Consider the following 25,300-nt stretch of genomic DNA (forward strand, 5'->3'; position numbering starts at 1 on the left):
GGTTAATTACTTATAAAGGTGTTAGAAGTGTGATGAAATTTTGTAGGTATCCTGTTGAAAAAGTAATTGAAATCTATACGTCTATATAATTTGTTTTAGAATGATTTGGTATTTGAGCTTATAATAAATGGATTAACAGATTATCAAATGAACATAAATAATGCTTACGTTTGTATTTACGGAGGAAGTCAATTATTTCAGTTCATATCCTTTTGGATACACCTTCTCTAATAATGATAAATGAAATTCCGTATGAAATAAATTGTTTTTGATATCTTCTTAATCTTATTGGTCTATATGTGACCATCGATCTCAGTCCTAGCTCTCTGAGTCGTCGAGTGTCCACTGTAGATATTATTCGAAATCTGTTGTTTTTCAGCGGTACTCGTTATCATCGGTCGCCGACGTCGGTTGCCTGCCTGGCCGCCCCTTACCGCTTCCCGCAATCGGTTCGAGATCGCCGGATAGTTTTTGTCTGCCTGCCGCATCCGCCTGCCACTGCCTCTTCGAACACGCGAGTTCTTCACGTGATCGCTGATTGTGGCTGTGCCCGATTTAGTCTTTCAGGCTTCCAGCGAAGCCATAAATAAACGCCGGCTTAGCAACCTAATTACCCCTAACCGGAGGACCGCAGCAGCAGATTTGAAAATGCGCGCCCAACGGCCGCTGTGAGTGGCATCCGCCGTATTTGAATCTGGCAATTCCCGGGGAGATGAGGGCGCAAGCGCCAGCATCAAAACAATGAGCAGGGACCCGCCGATTGTATCTGCATCTCGCTTCCGCCCACCGCCAGATGTATCTCAAGGTACAACCATCTCTGAGTGCGAGTATCTCGCAGCACGAGTATCTCGGAGAAAGCATCGGAATCCATCGTGTTTCGGATGCTGAGCGAGAGCTTCTGCTTTGGCATCGCGCACTTGGCCAAAATAGTTGTTGGTTCGCATGCAAAACGTTAAAATCGCATTAGCTGAAAGACATTTTTATACCAACGGCGCGTTTTTAATTTTTTCTACACTACAACAACACAAAAAAATATATAAAATAAAATAGACAAAGTAGATGGCAAAAAGTAATAGAAAATTATGACAAAACAACGAGCAAAGCTAAACTAAACTTTTAACGTTCAACAAACTCAATGCGTATACATAAGTATAAATAAAAAAGCGCGTGTATATATGAATACATATAATAAATGATATTTCAATAATTTTCAAGCGACAAAAGGTTCGAGCAATGTTCTGTGACAAATAGAAGTAAAACCCAATGAAGTGCTGGTGAAAACGCAAGAAAAAACCGAAGCAACCAGAAGTGAATGGCATTGATTTTTTTAAAATAGTTGACAGAAATCCAAAGTTCTAAAGTTGTTAAATTCTGTGCATTCGTGTGTATAACTGTATCAAATGCAAGGACTCTTGGGCCTTTCTTTTGTTCGTTTTTTATGGGATCAGCGGGAAAGAGGGGCCTTAAAAAACGTGGAAGATGTAATGCCACACACAGGAAAATTCATACATAATACAATACAGTAAATTGCTAACTGTGTTTCGGGCCCCCAAACTCGTTCGTGTGCCTGTGTTCGTCGGGATTATGTGACTCTGCGAGTGTACGTATCTACGTATCTACAAAGTCGGTTGGCAGGGATATATGTGATGTATATATGCACCTATATGGCCAGGTTGGACGCCCAGCTGGCTGCCAACATAGTTTCACGTTTGACTAATGTGCTTTCCCGCATCCTTTTTCCTCGTTTCGCCCGAGGACGCTGCTGCTAATTGACTTTAAAAACGCACTGCGATCTTAAAGCTGGGGAAAACCCGCTTTTAAAGGGGAAATACCCTATTCTTTTTGCGCTCCCACAACAATCTGGCAACTTTCAATTGCCTTTATTGACAGTTAAAACGAAAGTTATCAAAAACACGAACAACCAGCGAAGTTGTACAATGATAATAACAGCAGCGGCAGCAACAACAACTAAAGAGCGTTGACAACTACAGCAACATCCACTGCAACAACAACAACTACAACAACAAATTCAGAAGTCAAACACGAGACAACAACAACACAAACACAAATTAAATAACAACGAAAAATAAAAGTAGCCAAAAACTTTGCCAAGAGACACGCACACACACACACACGCAGAAGGGGCGGTGGGCGGGGGGTGTGGCCGTCCTTTATGGGGAAACAAACTTTTAACATAGTAGCCCACATACACATACAAACCTACGCCCGTAAATCTCGCACACACACAGAGAAGACGAAATGAAATGAGGAAAAACTGAAAGCAGCGAAGAGAAAAGGGAGCGAAGGATGTGCGGGGGGTGTAGTAACGCGGGGGAGGGGACCGCCAAAGGACGATTGCACACTGTGTCAATTCTGTAACAACATTCGCAATTCTATAATGTAAAATGGAGTATACCCGTATCTCACAATGCCACTACAATGTTCCGATAATGAGGTGACTGCACGAGTGTGGGTGCGTTTACAGTGGTGTGTGTTGAAAGTTATAATTGGGGTTCAAAGAGTACTGGGCTATAAAATGGTATTCCATTCATATATTTTTTTAATTTGCAAATTAAATGATTCTTTTGGCATGTTTTTTCAAAAACCAACTAAAAATTAAAGTTAATGTTGTCTGTTAAATATCTATTCCTAAAGTATTACTTTCGTTTTTTTTGAATAAAAGGCTAGTTTTAGTCCGTTTTGAATATATACATAAATTTATAGAGATAATATACATATTTTAATTCATTTTGAGACACTTTTCTTTTTCTAATTGTTTTACTTTCTTGCCATTCATTCACTCCTTTCGGTAATTCCACGAATATTCTTTATATTTACTCTGTTTTTAACACTTCAATGAGTACAGCTACAATCTCCTTAGAAAGTTTTAATGTTAAAAAAATGTATTTTATAACTTAAAGTCTACATAACTCTAACTTTTTGGTAGCAGACGGTGGTTCGAGCTATACCAGTTATGAAACCATATTTATGCCATTTTAACAATAGGTTTCTGAATCCTTTGTATTCATGGCCTAGTACTGAACGTTTGAATACTGTTTAATATTAAAAAGCTCGAGAAAACCCTCCGTTAGTTCAGATACTCGAAACCCATTAGTATATCTCGGCAATTCGAACTTTCCCCTGGGTTCCCATGTATCTCCCAGTTACAGTGGGAACTCCGGCTCCGCTCCATAGTACATCATCAGCGAGCATTGTTGTTGAGTGGCAAAGGATGCGCGATGCGGGACGCACGAGCGGCTGAAACGAACGCACGACCAGAGCAGTGCGGCACGACTGCTTTCTCTCCGGCGCCACCCCGCCCCAGTCCGCCTCCCACCACCCACTCCGCCCCAAAAGCACGCGCTCCAGCAGCGAGTTAACTTTGACGTTATGCTGTAAGCGCTGGGTGCTTCGTTTAAATGAGTGCTCGTTGAATGTGTGAGTAATTGGAGGGATGCTGGGTGGTCGGGTGGCCGGGTGGCCGGGGGGTGGTGTGTAGTTCGTGGGGGGTGCTTTGGGGCCTTCCAGGGGTGTGGGTAGGGGGTTTCCCTGTGTCTTTGGGGATTGCTCGGAATGGAAGAGCAAACGACAACAAGCAAAACATTGATGTTACTGGCGGAGGTTGCCAGCAGACGCTGGCTGGCTTTTATAGTTCGCCAAAGGAGTGAAATGGCGCCAGCTGAAGATTTATGCTTGTATTTGTATTTCGGCTTGGTTAGTATTGGTGTGTGTGTGTGCGGGTGTGCGGGAAATTATGAAAGCATTTGTGTGTGAGTTTGAGTAAACATGACCACTGTTTGGTCGGGGGTTGTTTTGGTTGCCGCACACAGTCCACACGGCGTATGTGTGCTTTCGGCCTGTTTGGTGTATCTGTCGTGTGTTTGTGTGCGTGTTGCCAGCCCACCTTCGCTGCATTTGCTGATGCTGAGGCCGCCGCATATTGTTAATGGCCTTCCGCCCCTGCCACCCCCTCTTCGGGCGCCCACATCCATGATGAGGCTGACGGAGGCCAGCCAGCAGTAGCAATGGCACTCACTGCAGCGCTGACCTTCACCCATTTAACGGCACTTAACCATCGAAAGTTGAATGTCATCGCAATTTAGTTGCCATTTTTGGTTGCCTGCAGCACACAGCTTCTTAAGCACATCAGCAGCCAGCTTTGTTGGGAAAATAATCTTTCAATAAGGAGAAAAGTTTGTTATAAAAGGAAAATGATGAATACCAATGGCTGAGCAAAACATTCTTAAGTTTTGACATATCATTTAATAAATATATGTAGATTCCATCTACTTTTATAGGGTTACTTTTTAGGTTTTCAATATTTTTTAAAATAACAAGAGTCGCATGGCACTAATAAAAAAAAATTATAGTTAGTCTGCGAAAAGTGTAACTTATAGTTATACCAATTTCGTAAACAAAAGATATCGACTTTGTAGTTTTTATAGTTTCCGAGATCTAAACGTTCATACGGACAAACGGACAAAGAGACAAACGGACGGACATGGCTAGTAACTGGTTTCTTAATGTTGTACAGCAGTGCAGTATATAAGTGCAGTGATATAAGAATTAAACTTTTTAAGAAAGTCTTAACCCCAGTTTAGAGGTAAACCGAATAAAACCCATTGATAGGCCTCTTTTCCTCCCCAAGTTAACCTAAAAGTAGGCTTTAAACTTCGAAACCCTTTAAAAAATTTGGATTTCAACCCCTACTCTAAGTTTACCATGCATACGAGGAATGGCCCCGAAAACTCCGATACCTATATGCGCATTTTGCTTATATACCTGCAAGTGCGATTTCATGACCAAATGCGGTAACACCCGCTCTCCGGACTCCATAAACACAATGCACAGGAGGAGGATGGGCAGCTCAGTTTAATTTTAGAATGGGAGATATGAATGCAGGGAAATTGAGCGGCTCCCGGGAATTGCCATGACAACGGCCAGCTGCAACCAGGACCCTTCGGAGCTGCAGTGAAGTACAGTTTTAGTCCGTTTTCGGATTTACGGTCAAGTGGTCGCTCGTCATGATTGATTGCCTCCCAAGGATGTGGTGCAATTTGCATTTATTAATCAATATCGCATCAAATTAAACTTCGATAAAAACCGACGAATAAAAATATGTCATATAAAATGTACACGCGAGCGGCAAACGGCAAATTTAATATCATCCGCGAGCGGGCAAAATTGCTGTCGTTAAAATATTTTACAACATCCTACAAAGATTGAAAACGAATCAAGCGAACATGCATATGTGAGTGGGTGTGTGTCCATGGGCGTGGATGTGTGGGCGTGGTTGGGTGGCTGGGAGGTGTGCCGTTTTTGGGGCAGTCCCCGAATCATAGATGCTGCTGCCTTTAAGTAAAGCATGAAAATTCAAATATTGGCAGAGTCGTGGGAAAATTGCAGGTTGTTTATTTACATTGTTGGGCTGTAAAAGCCAAGCGGGAAAGAGCAACCAAAGAAATGCATATATATATCTTGCATGCATATCGGGTGTGTAATTAGAGGCCATCAATTGCCAGATTGAAAGTGCCTGACGCTCGGGAGATTTGTGGGTCTTGAGAAATATGAAGGATTTGTGTGTTTACCTTCGGGGGAATGCACTGCTCCTATTCATCTTTTATTTTTCCCTCATTCTCTGTGATAAACAAACCCGGAATGAGGAAATGCCCCCCGAAGTTGCTTTGACTGCTGCCAAATTTATTCAATAGATCCCTTGAGTCCTTGTAAGCCGGGGGCAAAAACTTTTCCACCTGGTTCAGTTTCATTGGCATTTAAAGCAATTAAAAAGTCACACACAAAATTCCCGCCCATACACGGGAAAGTTGAACTTAATTTGGCAACAAAGTGAATAACAATTTTAGACAACACCTCCTGCGAGAAGAGGCTCTGGGAGAATGGAGAACGCCTGCCTCCGCTGACAGACAGCTGTTACATGGAAATGAGCCTGAATTTCATTTAAGCCATTGAAAGAGCGTTGTTGACTCTGTTTTCTTTTTTCGGATACTTTGCAAGTTATTGAACCCGTAAAAGTTTTTAATTAAAATTCAAATTAGACGAATTAAAAGGCCTGCTAGGTGGTGGCACCAATTGCCATTCGAAACGGAGGACGTATTTTTATGAGGAGCTGTCCTGGGGACGTGCGTTAAATTTTAATTGATTTTTCCCAGCGCATTGTGGGCGTCTGTGTGGGGGGTCTGTGTGTGTGTGAGTATCTGTGTACCTGCTTACGCGCAAAGTAAACGAAGCGAGATGTGAAAACAGAGATGTGGAGTACAGAACAACAGACACAGATACACGGGCACCAATACACTGGCAGACCAATGCGAACTGGCAGACATTCAGGCGTGCGAATCGACGCACACACTCTCCCGTGGCCACACACAAACAGACACGCACACACACACCCATGCGAATACCAGGACTCGCTTTCGTATTTGTATTCGTATTCGCATTCGTATTCGCATTCGGTTCCCTGAATGAGAGGCTGTGTGTGGATGTGTGCGGTGGGCGGCGGGCGGCGGGAGGCGCTCGTTGAAAGGACAATTCAAGGAGGCAAACGAAAAACATTTTGCCCGTTTTGTTGTTGCTGCTGTTGTTGGTAGGCTGTTTATTGCCAGCCTTCTTGCCGTTGTTGTTTTTATCCTGCTGATGCTGTGTATCTATGTAGAATTTATCGATTTATTTTGACTTCTCTTTATGTGCTCCGCCCTCCCTAATACATACAGGCAGGGGCGTACCAAGGGGGTGCTGTTTTTTACCACTTTAACCAGTAAATCAATAAGGGTTAAGAGTATACTTCAACAAATTCAATCATTCATTAATCAGAAACTTTGACCATCAAAATATATTTCTCTTCAGCACCTAAACAAGTTTTTGACTTTTCAAACGTACTTCACCACATTAATCAGTAAATCAATAGGGGATCAATGTGTATTTATAAGAATTCAAACTAAAGAGGCTGTTGTTAAGTACTTTATCTTTTTTTAAACGTTAAAAATATAGTTTATCTTTTAAAACGTACTTAATCACCTTGGTAAATAAATATTTGCCACCTAAAAGTATGCGCTGAAAAGCAGGCTACTATTTTTACCAGACGTATTTTAGCCCCTTTTAATGGCCTGCAATCCGCTTATATCGTTTTTTAACCATTTTTTACATTTTTTCACGATTAATAAATAATTTTTTTTTTGTAATTTTTTTGAACACCCTTGGCTTTGATATCCCTTTGGAAGCACTGCCAGCGAAGCCACTGCCCACAAGCGTATTATTTAATACGGGCAGGGCGATAAGGCTCCGAAACTCGGTTAGCAGGCAGTCCTCTTTAGGGCGCTTCTGGGCTGAGCGGTTGGGTTTCCCTTCCACTTTTACCGTCTGCCTTTTGCCATTTCCCCTCGCATTTCTCCCTCCTCGGTTGTTGTTTCTCGCTTTACTTTTTGCGCTTAATGCGCCAATTCTGACAACAGTCGAGCGGCAGTGGGCGGGGGTGGGGCTGGGATGTTTGGCTGCTTGGATGGGAGGCAAGTCAGCAACGACCCAAAGTCAAATTGAGTAAAACGCATTGAAAACTTAAGTAATTTCCCAAGAACGGCCCACAGTTCTTAAAAGCTTTTTTCCCATCTTTGTTCTAAACGAGAAGCCCGAAGCAAGCGGTTCAGCCTTTTCCTTCTTTTTTATTACTATTTTCCGTTTCGCTCCCTCGGTCTTGTTATTGCAGATGGCCAAAGTTGTTGGCCAAGTATAAAAATGTGTTTTATATTGTAATAACGAAGAATGCACTGAAGTCGAAACTCGAAGAGGGGGCAAGCCGAAAAACAGAAAAGCACACAACAATTCATAAACTGTTTAATGAAGCGGAGCAATTACATAAAGCCCAAACCGAAGTGGGAAAGTGCAGCAGAGAAATGCCGAAGAGCGATAATAAAGCCAATTAGATACTAAGCGAAAATAAATTTCTTGAACACTAATAACAACATTTTCATTCCGTTGCCCCAGTATAATGTTTAGATGTAATCGAAAAAAGCGTGTCAAGCCGTCCTCTTTACAAAGAATCAACCCTAAACTAAAGTAAACTACGACTTTTTAAAGTTATAAACCTTGAAAAGGACTCACGAATCGTTGGTAGAATAGCAGAACAAGGCGTGACTTGTGTATTGTGTGCGGGTGTACATAAGGACGGAAAGTATGTGAAACCGAGGCGCAGAATGGCCGCCCTCTTGCCTCTGGCCCACCTTTTGTGTCCGTGCGTGTGAAGTAAAACAAAAAAAGATACAAAAAGCCTAAAACCAAAAAAACGAATAAACGACAACTACTACAATCAGCGACAATGGAATAGCGATTCAATGTCACAGTCGGCGAGCTACAGATACGGATACCCATATACATATACCCTCACCCACTTGTACGTGTAGAGAAAAGCCATAGCCGCAGATTAGTGAGCCAGTTCCAAGGGGCGACAACGAGGCAGCGAAGACGACGACAATCAACATTCATCATACGCACCGTCGGACGCGGCGCAGAACGCAAATGCAGCCCCCGATCGATCGGTAAGCCGAAAAGCTAATAAAAACCAATTCCCCAGCGGAACTCTTCTCTTTCGCGCCCCTCTCTGTGTATCTTACACCTTGCTCAAGTATCTTTTGGTCTTTTTTGTTTATTTGATTGGTGTTTTGTTCGTTTCAGTACTAACCATGACTAACGAAAACGTAGATACAGTGCAAACAGATGTGTTGTTATACTTAGATTGGAAAATGATTTTTATTTAGAGCCTAAAAAATTTTTAAATAATTTTTGTTTTTTTAAATGTACTTTAAATTTTTCAAATCTAATGAAAACCCACTTGGAAATCTTAAAAAACACCGACTTTTCCTAGAAAATCTTTTAATATATAAAAAAAATAGTTTTTTTTGTGAAAAAAACATGTTGGTGCCACCTGTTCTAGCCTTTAAACACTTTTATTTGCGATGACCACTTACTTCTTGGGATCGAAGTTAGCTTTTAAAGGCAGATTGCAAATGTAGAAGCTCGGTGAATCCTTCACTGCGCCCAATGTTGTGCTATGTGATGATCGTTATGAGCAGTGATGACGATGACTTTTCCTCCTGTGATAAATGTTCCAATTTATTTATGGCTGGCATTAACAAGCATCTGAAATATGTGCTGACACAAAAACACTCGCACACCCTCGACCAACGACGCACACCCACACAAAAGCGGTATTGGCACCGAGTTTTGCGACAAATTCACGCGGCGGAAACGTGCTGCCGACAAGGCGAAACTCGGTGTACCCTGCACTGACAACAAGAGCAGCAAAAACACCAAGAACACTAATACGTAATAATAATAATAACAAAAACACCAGCATCGCCATCGACATCGACACCATCAGCAGCATCGGCCATAACAACAACCATAACAGCAACCCAGCAACCACTTTTCTGTGTTCAAAGTTCAATGACGTTGGCATCGTCATCCGAGCAATTTGTGCTGCGAACTAATGGAAAATTTGTACTTTTCTGTGGCTTCAATTTCCCCAGAATTTCACGGAAACACCCCATTTTCATTGAATTTCATTCCCAGAACAAGCTTCAAATTTAAATTAGGTTGGCAAAGCTAGGGGTTATTTTGGGAAAACATATTGCTCAAGAAGGTCGGCATTGTTGCGGTGGACTGGGTAATTGGAAGGGCTCTGTAAAAGCTGAGCCAATAAAAACATTGTTTAAAATAAGTATTAAATACTTCGAATACTATAGTATCTAAATCGTAGAAATCTTGAAGAACTTAACAAATAGGTATTAACAAGAAATAATATGTTGAAATCAACATGCTAGAAAAGCCTTTATAAAATTGGGGATACATTTAAATTATGACCTCCTTAGAAGCACATTAATTCCTCGCCCATTTTGCCATCCATTAACGTGAAAACCCCATTATTCTTAACAACATCATAAAAAATGTATTACCAATGCAGCCATTACTCTCGTTTCCAGATAGGTCAATCCTCTTTCAAGGTGTTGAAACATTTTGCTTTGATTCATATTTATAATAAGTTATTAAAGCTTAAGCAATTACAAACTTGTAGGCACACAGTTTAAGGCTAAATTAAGAAAACTAAACCCTGTTAGGAATCGAAGCTCTTAAAACCATGTTTTATATGTTATGTTATAGGCCAGCTGACAAACATACTGCCAGTAATATTGCTAAATTATAACAGTTATAATTAGATCAGCAACAGCTTAAGTTGTTGGACTGTGATTAATTCATCCTTTTTTATTTGGTCTTGGCCCAATGACGGCGATTCCTTTCTAGTGACCAATGGCTGCCAGTCAAATTTATGACTAAAGCGAAATAATAGGCAATTGACGTCACCGTAAAATAGGTATAGGAATTTCTTATTTACTTATTCCACTTCTATTTGGCCTTACGTGAATGACTTTTTTTAGTATGCGGCGTATGCGGTAATACTTCCCTCATTGCGTCAAGGGGAAATCGAAAAAAAGCAGAAAGAAAGCGAACGATCTCCGCGGATGACTTATGGAGGACGCGGCGTTGATCTATTGCTGATAAAGTGAAAGTCAAGTTATGTTAGAAATGTAATTATTCATGTCGCCGGCGAGACAAACAAACAAACAAACAAAGAATCTGGCTTGGATTTCTGCGGAGAACATGCTAAAGTGTAGTCGCCCGCGGAATGTCAATGGGCAGCAGTGCCTTTTTGGAAAATATGTAGTGTTTTGTGTTTCTCGTTGGTTTTGGTTTGTTTTTGGATCGGTTTGGCTTTCGCCTTTGCGTCTGGTGTCTCGGCGGTTGATGGTCGTCGCGTCATCTATCTGTCAGCGTTGCCTTTTGCTTGATGAACTATTAATTTCTGGTTGCCGAGGCAGGAATTTATTTTCGTCAACTGCGGCACGTGTGCCGCGAACATCAGCGCCGTCGCTGAGGTTCATAAAAAATAATTTGAATAAATTCCCAGCGGAGTGAGTGACAAATCCCTTCAGCTTGCAGCCGTAAAACTTGTATATGTGTGGAAATAAAACACGAAATTTGTGGAATATTTATCAGACATTTGAATAAAGCAACAGCAGCAGGCGCATCACTATTCTAATGCAAAACGTTGATGGCTGCCATTCTCTAAATGCAAAATACATGCCCGAGCGCACTGTAATCTGATTTACAGGACACTGAATTTATGCCCAACATTTCAATGAAAGCTGAAAATTCATTAATTATAATCTGATGCATAATTCGCATACGCAATCGTAAAGGCCTTGACCATCTAGTTGTGGCATTATAACTATCTAAGAGCTCTAACCGATTGAATTTTCGGCTTGATTAGATTGCACTCGATTGCGTTTCTGCACACGCTGCCTGCCATTGTGAGCAGTGCCACGTTTTAAGGGCCAAATCGGCTGCAACTGCAACATAGTTTTGAGCATAATTGGAAGGCGTCTGGCGGAAAAAGATATGGCAGACACATCAATCCGACAGGGACGAAGGCAGCGGCTGCTTTTGTGTCGTTCCTGCTACTGACAACGACAGGTGGTCGCCCAGTGTGAGTATGTATCTGCGAGTAGCGATAGAGCGCTGCAGCCAAAGTACCCGAAGTAGCCGCGGCCTACACGGCGTATGCGTGTTCCGCCTCTAAGGACGGGCATGAGATGATCGCACAGGTTTCGCCTCATATTCCCACCCGACTCGCGACTCTCGACGCGTTTGGGAGCGAGAGGTATGTCCATTAGCTGATCTAATGAAATCGTAAATCAAACGAGCGGATTGCTAAAAATATATCTGGCGCGTATTTTATGTTTTTTGAAGTGGAACCCATGTACAACAGCAACAAAGTTTGTGAAACGACCGGCAGCAGCCGCTGAACAATAGATGAAACGTGGATGATTATCGCAAGTACGAGTGTGTTCCTGCCTTTTGCGGCACATGCATAGATGCACTGAGAAGAATTCCACCCTCCAATGAAAAATGAATTAAAACTAGGTTGAACCATGTTCACTGAACTTACAACTTTTAATACCTCCAAGAATCCACTTAAAAGAAACTGAAATAAAACTTCAAGTATTTAATATATATTAAAAATAAATAGATCCTAATATTTCAAATGGAACCAAACTTATTTAGGATTTTCCTTAAAGATATGTATTTAGATCTAGATACTTATGATAATTTCCTTTGGAGCGTAGTTATTCTAAAGTTCTCCTTCTAAAAATATCCGAGCACAGAGGGCATTTTTCTCTCAGTGCACCCGTAGTACACTTATGTTTTGGGATATTCTAATGATGAGCACATGTAATGCTTCGTATTGCAAAACTTGGCGTTTTATTTCGACATTTCTCGCCGTGAATAATGCATGCGATTCCTTGGTCGCCTTTCGGTTGGGCTGGGTTTTTGGTTGTAGTTTTGGTTTTGCTTTTTGGTTCTAGTTTTTTGTGGCTCTTTCTTTTTCTGCCAAAAGTGCAGCATTGTCGCCGCCGTTTTGGCCGTCCGTCTCTCAATAGGCGTGTCCAAGATGTTGTGGCCAAGATTTCGCTTGGCTGGCCGGCGTCACAGTTTTCGCGTCTGCGTCTGCACTTTCCCATGGATGTGGATTGGATGGCTGTGGATTTGGATGCCAATGGGTGTGCGCATCTTTATTTAATTAACATATTTTATTCGCCCGACACACACACACACATGTGACCGCAGGGGCGTTGTGATTTATGCCTGGCGTTCTGTGCACTTTATGCTGCCTTTCAGTCACCGCCGAGATCATGGCGATTGTCATCTTTAAGTAGCTTCGTCCCAGAGCCAGATCCCGAGCCCCTGCACCCATCCCCAACCCTTTGGCCATCCCCCAGACTCCCTGTCCACCGAATTAATCGCCTGCATTAGTCAGTTTTCCGCGTGCGAGTGTGGGTCTGGTCTCCCATTGTTGGCACTGGCCATGTGACTAATTTGATTACACTCACCAAGAATTTGAATATTTCGCGATTCTGACTGTATTTTGAGGCATTTTATTGTATTGCCGCCCGAGAGCTGTCGCCTTTCTGCATTAAATTAATGCTCACTTACTGCGCCAGCCATCTAATGTTATTTATATAGCAAATCAAATTCGCTCGGCGTCTGTGTGCATCTCTCGGATACTATCGCCAGTATCCGTGAACATTCCTCGAATGATATGTCATCAAAATGTGATTAATTCTAGTGCCTTCAACTCGGATGCAGAGTGCATGTTTTGAGGATTTCTAATATTAGAAGTGTCAACAAATTTTTTCAATCGTTAGGCATCGAAAATAGGAAATCGACGAGCAGGCTCTCAAGGGCTTTCCACATAGGAAGTATAAAGTTAAAGTATTAATCGAGATTTTTAAGAATATTGATGTATTTCCTAATATTTAGGTTTAAGAAATAGATTAAAATATGTAAACATATTTCGAACATTTCCTCTCCATCTACAAATATGCTCAAAATGAAGCAAGAGTTAAGGAACTTATAACTTTTTATTCCGCGCCATTAAAGCGCGGAAAATAAAGGAACGCTCCACACACTCTGTACTGACTATTAACCCAATTCGCTGGGGAGCACAAAAGAAAATGCAACTCTCAAAAGCCATTTAAGCATTATGTGCAATAAAAATTATAAATAAAAGCCGGCGCACACGCACTCGCAGGGCTCACTCCGCGCGGAATGGAGGCGAATGTTTATGGGTGGCGCGTTCTCATTAGGCAAAGTGTTCGATAATTAAATAGAAATGTAAATCAAGGCGTCCGATTTTCCCCGCCCCGACTTTCCCAGCCCCCCGCACGTGTGGCAATTAGCAGGCGATCAACGCGCAGCTGTTTAATTGCCACTAAAGCTGGAACCGAAGTATTCGGGAAAAATGGGCGGGGAGCAGGCCATTGTCCACCGATGCTGTTTATTAGGCGGCAAATCAAACAGTCCGTCGGGAAAAGCTAATGTGCCAACAAACAGCAGCATTATATTAAGTATACCTCTTTATTCGCCGATCATACCTATAACTTTGCGGGTGTATGTGCTCACATACTGATGATGCGGATGTGCGATAAGAAAAGGTGTGCGAAATCTGTTTATTTTCGGTGCGCGCGAATGATTTTAATTGGATTTTGATTCTGATACGAAATATCCAACACGCTCCACAATCCTTCAATCCCACTCACCTTGGCAGAGGCCTGCCGCTTTCGATCTGTCTTTACCATTTTACACACGATTATTTTATTTTGGGCTGTGGTCTAGCATTGAAAACGCGAATGTTTATATGTTTGCCGTCTAATTTTGCGCATGGATATTAATATTATTTTTATGAGAATTTCTTGTTTGGCTGATGCTGCCGTTGACATGGCCGGCGGGGGGCGTCGGCGCCCGTCTTGTTTTCGGTAATCGGAGTGTGAAAATGGGAAAAACAAAACAGTTTTTTCCGGCATTGAGGAAGCCATATTAAACACTAGAAGACTATAAAAATTTCACGATCAAAATATTAGATAGTTATAGAGGGCTTTCCATGGAATTTTTGGGGTGGGGGGCGGAGACCATTGTTTTTTGTACCCTGTTTATTGTGGTCTTTTTTATCGCCCTGCCGCCGGTAGTATTGGTGTTGTATCGCGCCTTGGCTTCCTTCATTAGTGTGTTTTAGTGGGCGCCTTGCCAACGATTTTCCGAAACAAATTGTCGTCGCGCTCGACAACATTCCGCACGCTTACGGCCCATACACGATGCACGCTGCACGGCTCGCGAGCGGGCCAAAAGCGACCCACTGTGCCAGTACCACAGTGGCACAGCCCCACTGTGCGGAGGCAATGTGCAGCGCGCGCACATCGCTCATACATATTTTTAATTAAAATCAACAAGCGCTCTGGCAAGATACAAGTACTCAGATGCATTGACTTGGCCCTCACACTGACGGCGCACTAAGAAAATATATTGTTATTCGAAGGGAGAAAAATTATTGGCAATATTTACTCTGTAATGTAATCGATTAAAATAAGCCCAAGAAGAAATAGGCCGCTTTACATTCTGTTCCTTTTATAAAATCGAACTAAAGGGTTTGAAAAATGGGAACATAAATTATGTTTGTTTATCTTATTTCATTGATTTATTTGTATATTCAGGTAAAACATTTATATTAAAATATTATAATATTATTACAAAATGTTGAAAATGCAGATATAGACCCCAAAACGTAGAATACTACCTTAGCAATACCTCAAATAATTGTATATATAAATTGTCTGTCAGCTTGGCTTGTTGTTCCATAAATCCGCCAGGACTACGTAGTTTTTTCCCGTGCAGCTGCTGTCGAAGTTGCTTAGGAAGTGCAATGCGAGCTGCCCGCAAATATCCAAAAGCCAGACCAAATCCAAATGCAGATGCAAGAGGCATCTGATGCATTTGGCAGCCCCCCGCCCGTTGCGTTTTGAGCACAATCTGGCCGTCCGTCCTCATGTCGCGCACTGTACTGAGCCAATGTGCGTCTGATGCCCAACAACATGTGTAAGAGCGTGTGGCGCCCCGCACTCTGCGGCCCCCATCCCCCCAGATAGCCAGATATGTAGTTCCCTTGGCCAACTGCGCCTTTTGACGACGCCCGTGTGTATCTTTCTCTTTCACTGCCTCTGTCTCGTTTGCTGATTTCGCAATCGTTTTTAAAATGCTCTACTTATTGCCTCGAATGAGTGGGTTTCGTCACCCGTCTGGGAAAAGAACTGGAACCTTGCCCTTTCACGTTTGCTTGGCCCTCGAATAAGTTAGGAGGGCAATTAAATCGGATTAATCCAGATTTTTTATATATAAATTATGCGATAAACTTGTAAATAAATACACTTACGTACATACCAACAAAAAAACCCATTCAAGCAGAGCATCCAAATGATGTACAACGCCCAATAAAGATTTGTCATCTTTGCCAACCTTTTTGCACAGCTTTTTGCGGCATTTGTGTCGCATGTTTCGCCAAGCGTTGCCGAAACGGGTGGGACGCAGGCCGAACATGAATTAAACTAAAAATAAAACTATAGAAAATTGTAATTAAATAACTAACAACAGAAATAAGCAGGCACGCTGACAGACAAAGACTATTGTGTACCAAAATAAAATTCATGAGACAGCACGAAGACAACGACAACGGCAACGGCAACGACATCGACAACGTGAAAATCGGAAAAGGAAGGGGGGCGGCGGGCATCGATAGAGGAAAATTCGCCAGAAATGCAAAAGAAGCGAGTGCATAGAATAATTGAAATTTTCAATGCTGCAACTTGATGCAGCAGAGCGGAACGTATCGATGGACATTTGTGGCCTAAGGCTCTTTGGGAGGAAAATGTCAACACAACGAAATGTAAAACTTTGCGCAACTTGAAAGCCTGAAATATCCTACTGGAAATGCAGAAAATCTTCTCATATAACATCAAGTGTTTATTAAGTTTGACAATGTTTTTTGATGCTCTAGGTGTACTTTATTGGGGTTGGTTATTTTAAATTGCATATGAATAAAAATCTTTTTAATGGGTTTTATTTAAGTTATTGTTCAGATGAAATATTTAAAATATAAATACCTTAAAGTCTGTTTACAAATATAAGAGATTACCCATAAGGTAGTATCTTTCAATTTTAATTTAAGAATCTATATTAAACTGTGTTTTAGCCATGTTTTTAAAATCAGCAGGTGCTTATAATGGGGAGTACTTATATTAAAAAGTGTATAATGCACACACATTAGCATTTAATGGGTTTTATTTTTGTAGTTGTGAATATAAGTATATAAATATATAATGATAAGCTAAAACCTTAATAAAATAGTGAGAACTTAGATATGTTATGACCTTCATGATAATTTGTTGCTTGTTCTATGGGAGAATCTTCTGCTAATGTCTTGTTTAAGTATCCGAAAAATAATCTCAAACTAAAACGAATTTTCAATGCCATATTTTTTGTACGCTAATTTTGCTGACATGCTAATCTCTGGCGACTGATCAGCAGATCAGTCAGTCAGTTAGTCAGTCAATCAGCCAGTCAATCAGTCAGTCAATCAGTCAGTCAGAGTCATCACATCAGCCAACAACTAAGACTAACCACCATTTTGCCCACCGCCCACCGCCCACCGCCCCCTCCCCACTTGCATTCTCGAGCAGTTTTTATCAAGCGATGCGAATTTTCTCATACTTTTGATTGTGTTTTGCATCGTGTACATCCATGTGCGATTTTCCCCGATTTTCCCGATTTGAGTGTGAGCGTGTGCCCGTGTGTCGCCGTTTTGTATGTGCATGCATTTGATTTCTTGATTTCACTTCGTTTTGTGCGCACATTTTTATGCATAAATTCTGACATTTGTTTGCTCTTTGGTTCCCCCTCACGTTTTATGTCACCCCAAAAAAGCGATACGAGACGAGAGAAAATAAGAGAAGCAGCTACGAATTCGAATATGTTCAATCATGCCAAACTTTTTTCAGATTTTTGATTTTGTATCCCCATCATCACCACCACCACTACCACCACAACTACAACAACAACAACCAGTACAAGCACCAACAACAACATCAACAACAACCAGAACCTCATCGACGGCGTCAATTGCGACGATGGCTGCCATAAATACGGTAAGTACGCGACACCGCCAACCCAAAACTGAAAAAGTAAATCAGAGCCAGCAGAAAAAACAATTATGGGTCCCGAAAAAAAGCGAAACCACAATTGAGAGCAATCAATCATCGGAAAACATTATTTATGGCACATGCCCCTGTATTAATATTTACTTCCCAGCAATTTGTAACTGACATAGCCACACAATGTTTCGTTTCTGAGCCATTAAGTAGTTATAAAGCTATCTACCTTGGCAGTTTGAAAAGCCCCCGAGTTGTTTACTCTTAGCGTGAATATTTACGATCTTAAATAAGTTATTAGTCTGCGAACTTTGTAAGAGCCACTGTCTGCAGTGTCACTTTTTGTACTCTTAATATTCAAGATAGTACAGTGAACACAACAAAACAGTTTTATTATTCTATTCTATTTAGATTTATGTTAACATTAATTGCTTACTGAGTTCACAAATAGTAACCAAAATATCTCGAGTTTAAATTAAAAAGAGAACCATTTCTCTGCGTGCGACATCCATAAATTTCCATAATTACCACACTTGCGTTGACAATGATGTTAGTGTCATAAAGCGTTTAAAAACCCATTTTTTAAATGATTAAACGCGTGATATTGCGCATACGGCGCGTTGAACGCCAGCTGATACCCGTGTCTTTGAAGGCCTAATCATAAACAAAATTGAAAATTGAAAAACCCAGGAAAGCGGACAGATTGCGCGCCATATGACCGTGTTACCCGATGATGAATCTGTTGCTGATGATGACGACGGCGGCTTTTCTCAGCCCTTGGGCGAACATGTGTTTCGGCTCATTTTACTAATAAGCAGGAGGGGCCGAGAAGGCCCGATGACAAATTGCCGGCCAGCACATTCATTTTTACGCTGGCATCGTCTCGAAATTTTCATTAACAAATCGGCGGAGTGGTCGAACCTTGGCAATTTCCAATCTGGCCATCAAAACTGGCCCAAGTCCTGCAATGGCTGCAATGGAAATATGATTTTGGCAGCGCCCAAGTGTCCTGCAACACGGCCCACTCGTTCATTCAACATTCCTGTTCGCTGGGTTCTTTTTTCGGGGATGGGTTGGTTTTTTGTGGAGTGACATTGACATTTGATTGACACATGAATCACGCCGTAAAAATATGCCCACCCACCCGAAGAGCTCGGGCGGATGGGGCACACATAAGCCCCCGTTTACACCTCTCACCTTTCGGCTTTGACAGACAGGGGATTTTCTAACAGATGACGCTCATAAATCTTTCCGCTTGTGCAGGATGGCAAACATATAATTACTTGATACCTGCATTGGTTTGGCGCGAGCGTAATTTATGGATCTGTTTGATTTCGGAGGAACCCCAAGCTGTAGCCCATGTTGAAATTTAGGAATTTCCCAGGAATCGACTGGCTTCTCATTGCTCTGAGCATCTGAAAGCAGCGACAAGGTTATCACAACAACTGATAAACATAAATCTAATTTACTCCTCCTAATAGCCCCTGCCTGGCATATTTAAATAAACAAATTGTTTTGCGGAACACATAATGCGGGGGCGTGCCACTTGTGGCTCCTTTTCCAGTTCGCCTCTTCAGTTCATTGAGGCAACTTTTCGTTTGGCTAGCAGTGCTTTTACGCCACCCAACTTAAACAATAATAAAACTGCTGTTTATTTATTTTACGTGAAATTTTATGCGTCCGAAACGAATTTATGCCAGTGTCTTCGCCGTGGTTTTTTTCGCATTCACTAGATAGGAACTGTGTTTTCGGTGCTTTTATTCAATTGCGGTCGGCGTCGCAGGCACTTTTGGAAATTTATGCCCTGGTGTTTTATTTATTTTTATTCGCGTTTTGTTTTGTGGTTATGGGCAATTGCAGGCCACATTAATTGGGCATCGGTTGCGGTTTATAAAGCATTAATTGCCCCATCTAACAACGGGCTCCCCCGGCGACCCAAAATCCCCAGCCCAGCCTCTGTAGCCAATTTATGAGTGCACTTTTATTGCATTTAAATTAATATATGTCGGGGGGCTGCCAAGTAGATGAGGCAAATAAATGACGGACCGAAATACACCATTGTTTTGCAAGTGCCAAATGCGACGAGGGCCACACGCAGAAAAACGCAAGCAAACAGTTAGAGAAATTGAATTACAAATAATAAAGGGGAAAAATTAAACATAGAACTAATATTTATAAATATTGGTATTCTACATTCTAGACACTTTTAAGAGCATCCTAAAAAATAACATTTTGTGATAAATATTCAGTCAAAGTATTTGAATTCTTTTACCTTACTATGATGTATTTCGCAAATTCCTCACTCTTCAGTATTTCTACTTAGACACTTCAGAGTTAGTCCCAAAAAATGTTAACTACATTTTCTCTAAGCGCACTGACATATTGGCCACACGGCGTATGCTCGACGTGCTTCCGTACTTACTGCCCCCGGGGGCGTGGCACAGTAGTCACTTGTCGGACTTGAAGTGAAATGCATTTAAATTCAATTAATTATGCGAGGCGTCGTCCATTAGGCGACAGTTGCCGTGAATTATCAATAATAATCTCGACTAATCTCGCCTGACAGCCATCGCTGCCGCGAGGCTGTCCCGCCTTTTGGCAGCGATTTCGGGTGCCTGCACCCCAAAGCCCCCTCTGAATAGTAGAGTCCCAGAGCACACACAGTCCCCCATGAATTACCATCAGCCATTGAGATGATGTTCTGCATTCCGCACTTACCGCCCGCAGGTACCGAAGAGCATCCACCTGCCATTGACGACTCTCAGCAGCGCGCCGCGCGTGTTGATGTGCAGCGCATCCGTGGGCAGCGAAGGATCCGTGACTCTGCAACTGCGGGATGCGAACGCCTTGGAGGCAGCGGCCACGAAAGCAGCATCATCCGCATCAGCATCAGCATCGGCACCGGCGGCAGCCCCATCCACTACGTCACCGAATGGCGCGGCTGGTGCGCCAGCGTCGACGCTAGAGAATGCGCTGAACATCGGCTATCCGGATCCGGAAATGTTGGCAGATGTCTTGGGCACCATTCAGACAGCCTGTAAGTAAACTGTACTATGTGTGCATACAATGTAGCTCACCCGTCGGTTCTACAAGTCACTTTGATCTATCACTCGACCTTTGTCATTTGCAAAATAGTTGAATTTTAAATTTTTATATTAGTGCATTAAGTAATTTCATAATATTTATTAACAACTTTTTATGAAATAACACTCAAAAAGGATATACTCGTAGTGTTGCACTTGTCAACCAGTACTTTAATATACTTTAAGCTGTTTTACAAAATACGAGTATATAGTCCCAAAAATACATTTTCGTCATATTGGTATTTATCGAGTACCTGTTAGAAGATAGATTATATATTTTAGGTGCATTAGCTTACGTTTTGCATCATCTGTGTGAAATTAATTCAGAGGACTTAGAAACAATAATCATTAGGCGATTTCAGAGTGTAAGTAAGGTTGCAATGGTAATTTCGCAATATTTATTGATACCTTTCCAAGAACTATCAATAAAATAGAATAAAGTTGAGTCGGAACCGTTACTAGAATTGATTTAAAATCGTTTTTCTAAACATATTTCACAGCAATGTAGTTTTCTTACATTGGTTTGTTACTTAGTAGCTATTTAACTATAAATGAGATAGTTTCTGTATTTACCGCAAAAAGAAATTGGAAGCTTTATGAAGTTGGCTCTAAATATCATGTTTCAAAAAATGGTTCTTAAGAGAATACAATATGCGGTCAAAAACCTGCAGAACTTAGGTGTTTCCCTTTTAAAAGCATATCTTTAGCAACATAGCTCACCATATACCATCTTCCAGCTCTTAAGAACAACAACTCAATCACAACAGCAACTTCAAGCAATAGCTCGGCCAAGTCGGCGGGCAGCAATCATCTAGCGAACCCCAACAAGATAACCATAACCAGGCGCAGTGTCCAGTCGGTCAGCACCTCGACGAACACGAGCGTTGTGAGCTGCAGCAGCAGCAGCAGCAGCAGTGGCAGCAGCGGCGGTGGCAGCGGCAACAAGACCAACACCAGCTACATCAAGAACTGCTTGATCCGCAGCAGCAGCTGCAGCAACACGGTCACCAATGTCACCACGTTGGCGCAGATTATGAGCAACAGCAGCACGAGCAGCGCGGCCAGCTTACTCAATCAGCACAACAACAACAGCAACTGCAGCAACAGCAGCAACTTCAGCACCGCCTCCTCGGTGGGCAGCAGCATCAGCGTCGGCAGCAACAGCAGCAGCGGCAGCAACAGCAACTGCAGCAACGGCAGCGGCAGCAACAGCAACGACAGCAACAGTAGCAGCGGCGGTGGCCACGGCCTGAGCTTCAAGAGCACCGGACGGCATGTTCCCGCTGGGGGACTAGGCTCATCGGGGGCATCCACGAATGTTAGCGGCACCGTTGGCGGCATCGACATCATAAGCGTCGAGGCGCCGCGCAAGAACCGCCCCAAGCTATCCTCGCCAACGCGTCACGGACCGCAGCAGTGTCAGGTGCGTAAGCTTTACATATCCCCCATGCTGCCGCTCTAATCGCCAATTTATCGCCGCTCACTCTGAGCCATGCCAACATGCCGCACAGACAGTCGTGCAATATTTATAAACAGACATTAAGGTCGTCTCGTCCGAGTGGCAGGTGAAACGCGCGCGGTTCTATAAAGTGCCTTTCGCTTTTGCCCGCCGCATCGGCAGCCCCCTCTGCTCGTTAAAGTACCCCAACTGCCACTTGGAACTAATATCATAGCCTCAGTCTGGTGTGCTTATACACGAGCGCAGCGTTGCTGATGCGGGAGTTTGGGGGAGGACCATCAAAGGGTAGAGAGCGTTGCAGCACAGTTCTTTAGAAGAGTTCCTAACTTTAAAGAGAAAACTACAAATTATTTTCATTTAAGAATTTGGTCTTACATGAGGTTTTCTATCACAGAAATAATGAAAGTTTGAGAGTTTCAACATTGACTTCGATGGGGATTATTTTTTAGTGATGCTATCTAGTATGGGTATTCTTATTAGGTAATAATATTTAAGATAACTCCAATAAAATAGGTGGAATTTTTTTTGTATTGTTAGCTACATCCCCGACTTTTACTCATGAGCATCCAAATATCGCGGAAAACTTAAAATGGTTTCAGGAAGTACAATTGTGCCTTCCTTTGTTATCGCTTTCGGGAAATTTAGTTGACCTTGGCTTAATATTGTATTTGTAATATTTCTTGTATATAAGATGTATAGGATATTAAATTATTTTTATATAAGAAATATATTTTTGAGCCATTTGTATAAATCAAAATCGAAAATACCAGAAAATTAAATCAGGAAAAAGCCTCATGCTTCCCAAAGTTAGTAGACATAATTCTTTGTATTTTATTACCATTTCCATTCAATTTCCCCTTATAAATACTAACATTATTTTTGTGGATTCATATATAAATATTCAAAAAATTATCTTTAAGAAATTTCCACTCCATGGGCTTGGGTTTATTTTAGAACTTGTCTTGCACATTACTTTACGACTACGTAGTTCTCGATTTCTTAGGTTAAATATTGATTTTAGATTGCTTATAGCCGTGTGAACATTTCCACACCTAACTCACTCGCTAAGTTATCGAGGAACAGGGGCATTCAACACGTCTCGACGTCTGTCAATAAAACTGACAGCCGCTCAAAGTGCTGGGGGCTTCGAGTCCTCGTCCCTTTTTTCTGTTTTTTCCTACATCGGTAGAGTACATTTTATGACGCGTTTTACGATACTGCGGATGTCGAGAGGAAACGTTTGGTCAGCGGTGGCAAAGGGGAATTCCAACTTCGCTCCTGCTGCAGGCAATCAAAACATAACCGACCGCGCACACATGTTCCTGCGGATAGTTTAGGGTATGTATGTGGCCTAGCTTTCGGTCTCGGAATGCCTTGGTCGTAATTAGCGTGCGGTGTGTGGTGGCCGAAAAAAGGGGCGGCAAGGGGGGAACAGGCGGAAAACCAGCACCAACATAACGTATACGCAATGTGGCTCATTAAAATGTTCGAACGGCCAGCGACGGCCGCAGCGCTTTCAATTATCTAGAGGGCAGCCGACAGCCAGTGCTAATTACATTTCTCCTACGTTCTTCACCCGGACTTTTTATAGATTTGTTGCAAGATCTTTGGAAATGCCTCGGCGCTGGCCAAGCACAAACTGACGCACAGCGACGAGCGGAAATACATCTGCGCGCTCTGCTCGAAGGCATTCAAGCGGCAAGATCACTTGTAAGTAAATGAGGCGCGCTAACTAGTGATCTCCTGATCGGCTGATCGGTTGATCTTTTGCTCTATTGAGCCACCCAACCACTGAGTCACCGACTCACCCAGCCTTTTGCTTCCCCTCCAGAAACGGACATATGATGACCCATCGGAACAAGAAGCCTTACGAGTGTAAGGCGGATGGCTGCGGCAAATCCTACTGCGATGCCCGATCCCTGAGGCGGCACTCGGAGAACCACCATGCCGGCGGAGCAGCCACGCCCACCACCAGCCAGTCGCTGTCGCCCACCGCCAGCACGAGCAGCAGTAGTGGAGCAGGGGTGGCCACCAGCTCGCTCAGCCTCTCGCCGGCCACGGCCAGCGGGGATGCCAGCTCCCCGGACGGAGCCACCTGCATTCGCACCTACATTTCCACGGGCAGCTCGGTGGTGGACGCGGCCACTGGGATCGCCCTGTCGGAGGAGCAGATCAAGGCCATGAACCTGCCCATCAAGACGGGCGTGACCCTGCTGTCGCCCACCACCTCGACCTCCTCGAATGCCTCCTCCACGGCCTCGTCCGCCAGCTCTTCGCTTTCCTCAGCGAGTTCGGGATCGGGATCGGGATCGGGTTCGGGATCAGTTTCCATGGCACCCTCCCCATCGAGTGGCTCTGTGATAGCCGCCAGCTCGCCCACCATCACCCTGAGCGATGGCATGAATCTCGAGGGCGAGGGCCTGACCCGCGAGCAGTTGGATCTCATCAGCAAGATTATGCAGCAGACGAAGCAGACTAGTGCCCAGGTCACCGTCTCCTCGCCCACCAGTGTCAGCTCCTACAAGATCAACACCAACTCGTCGCCATCGCAGAACAGACCGCGCACCTGGAACATGCAACTGGTAGGGGTAAAACACAAAAACAACTCATAAAAGATCTTATAATATAATATATCTCCTCATCCATAGCTAAATAGTGCCCAGAATGTGACTGTCACCGTGGAGGACAACTCCGAGCTCGCAGCCCCCTCCTCCAACTCACCCGTAGAGGTAAAGGAGGAGGAGCTGAGCCCACAGCTGGTGAGCACCATGAACCCACACCTGCTCAACATCGTCAAGCTCGACAAGCCGGTCGAGTGCAATCTCTGCCACCGCAAGTTCAAAAACATACCCGCCCTCAATGGGCACATGCGTCTGCATGGCGGCTACTACAAGAAGGATCCGGAAACCAAGCGCAGCGAGAAGAAGGACTCCAGTGGTCCACCACTGCAGACGGCGAGCATTGGGGTGCGAGCCCTTATAGAGGAGAAGATCATCAGCAAGCGGAAGGATATGACTAAGGTGGGTGGAATAGGGTTAACATGGAGTTAAAGGATTATATTCATACGAGTGTTACAAAACTTCAGTACAAACAAGGGCTCCATATTTTTGAGATTAACTAGTATAGACTTTTGTAAGAGGCTTTGGACCATTGTGTAC

The 25,300-nt window shown here is 43.0% G+C and overlaps 1 protein-coding gene across 8 annotated transcripts in view; it reads left to right on the forward strand.

Annotated features, from left to right (window-relative positions):
- The first annotated feature begins 945 nt into the window (after window positions 1-945).
- The window catches only part of LOC108031469 (serine-rich adhesin for platelets), a 32,758-nt gene continuing 8,403 nt past the window's right edge, over window positions 946-25,300 (forward strand). For 3 of the 8 annotated variants that reach the window (XM_017104919.3, XM_017104922.3, XM_017104918.3), the window contains exons 1-6: window positions 17,476-17,597; window positions 20,328-20,637; window positions 21,421-22,106; window positions 23,734-23,852; window positions 23,974-24,724; window positions 24,791-25,162. In XM_017104919.3, the coding sequence (XP_016960408.1) occupies window positions 17,580-17,597; window positions 20,328-20,637; window positions 21,421-22,106; window positions 23,734-23,852; window positions 23,974-24,724; window positions 24,791-25,162 (2,256 nt within the window). In that variant the 5' untranslated portion in view covers window positions 17,476-17,579. Of the gene's footprint in view, window positions 1,254-7,995; window positions 8,547-17,450; window positions 17,598-20,327; window positions 20,638-21,420; window positions 22,107-23,312; window positions 23,481-23,733; window positions 23,853-23,973; window positions 24,725-24,790; window positions 25,163-25,300 lie in introns of those variants that run through there. The other 5 variants (XM_017104913.3, XM_017104915.3, XM_017104917.3 and 2 more) reach the window with 5 other exon arrangements.

Source organism: Drosophila biarmipes, chromosome 3R (assembly GCF_025231255.1).
Source record: "Drosophila biarmipes strain raj3 chromosome 3R, RU_DBia_V1.1, whole genome shotgun sequence".
Lineage (NCBI taxonomy): Eukaryota > Metazoa > Arthropoda > Insecta > Diptera > Drosophilidae > Drosophila > Drosophila biarmipes.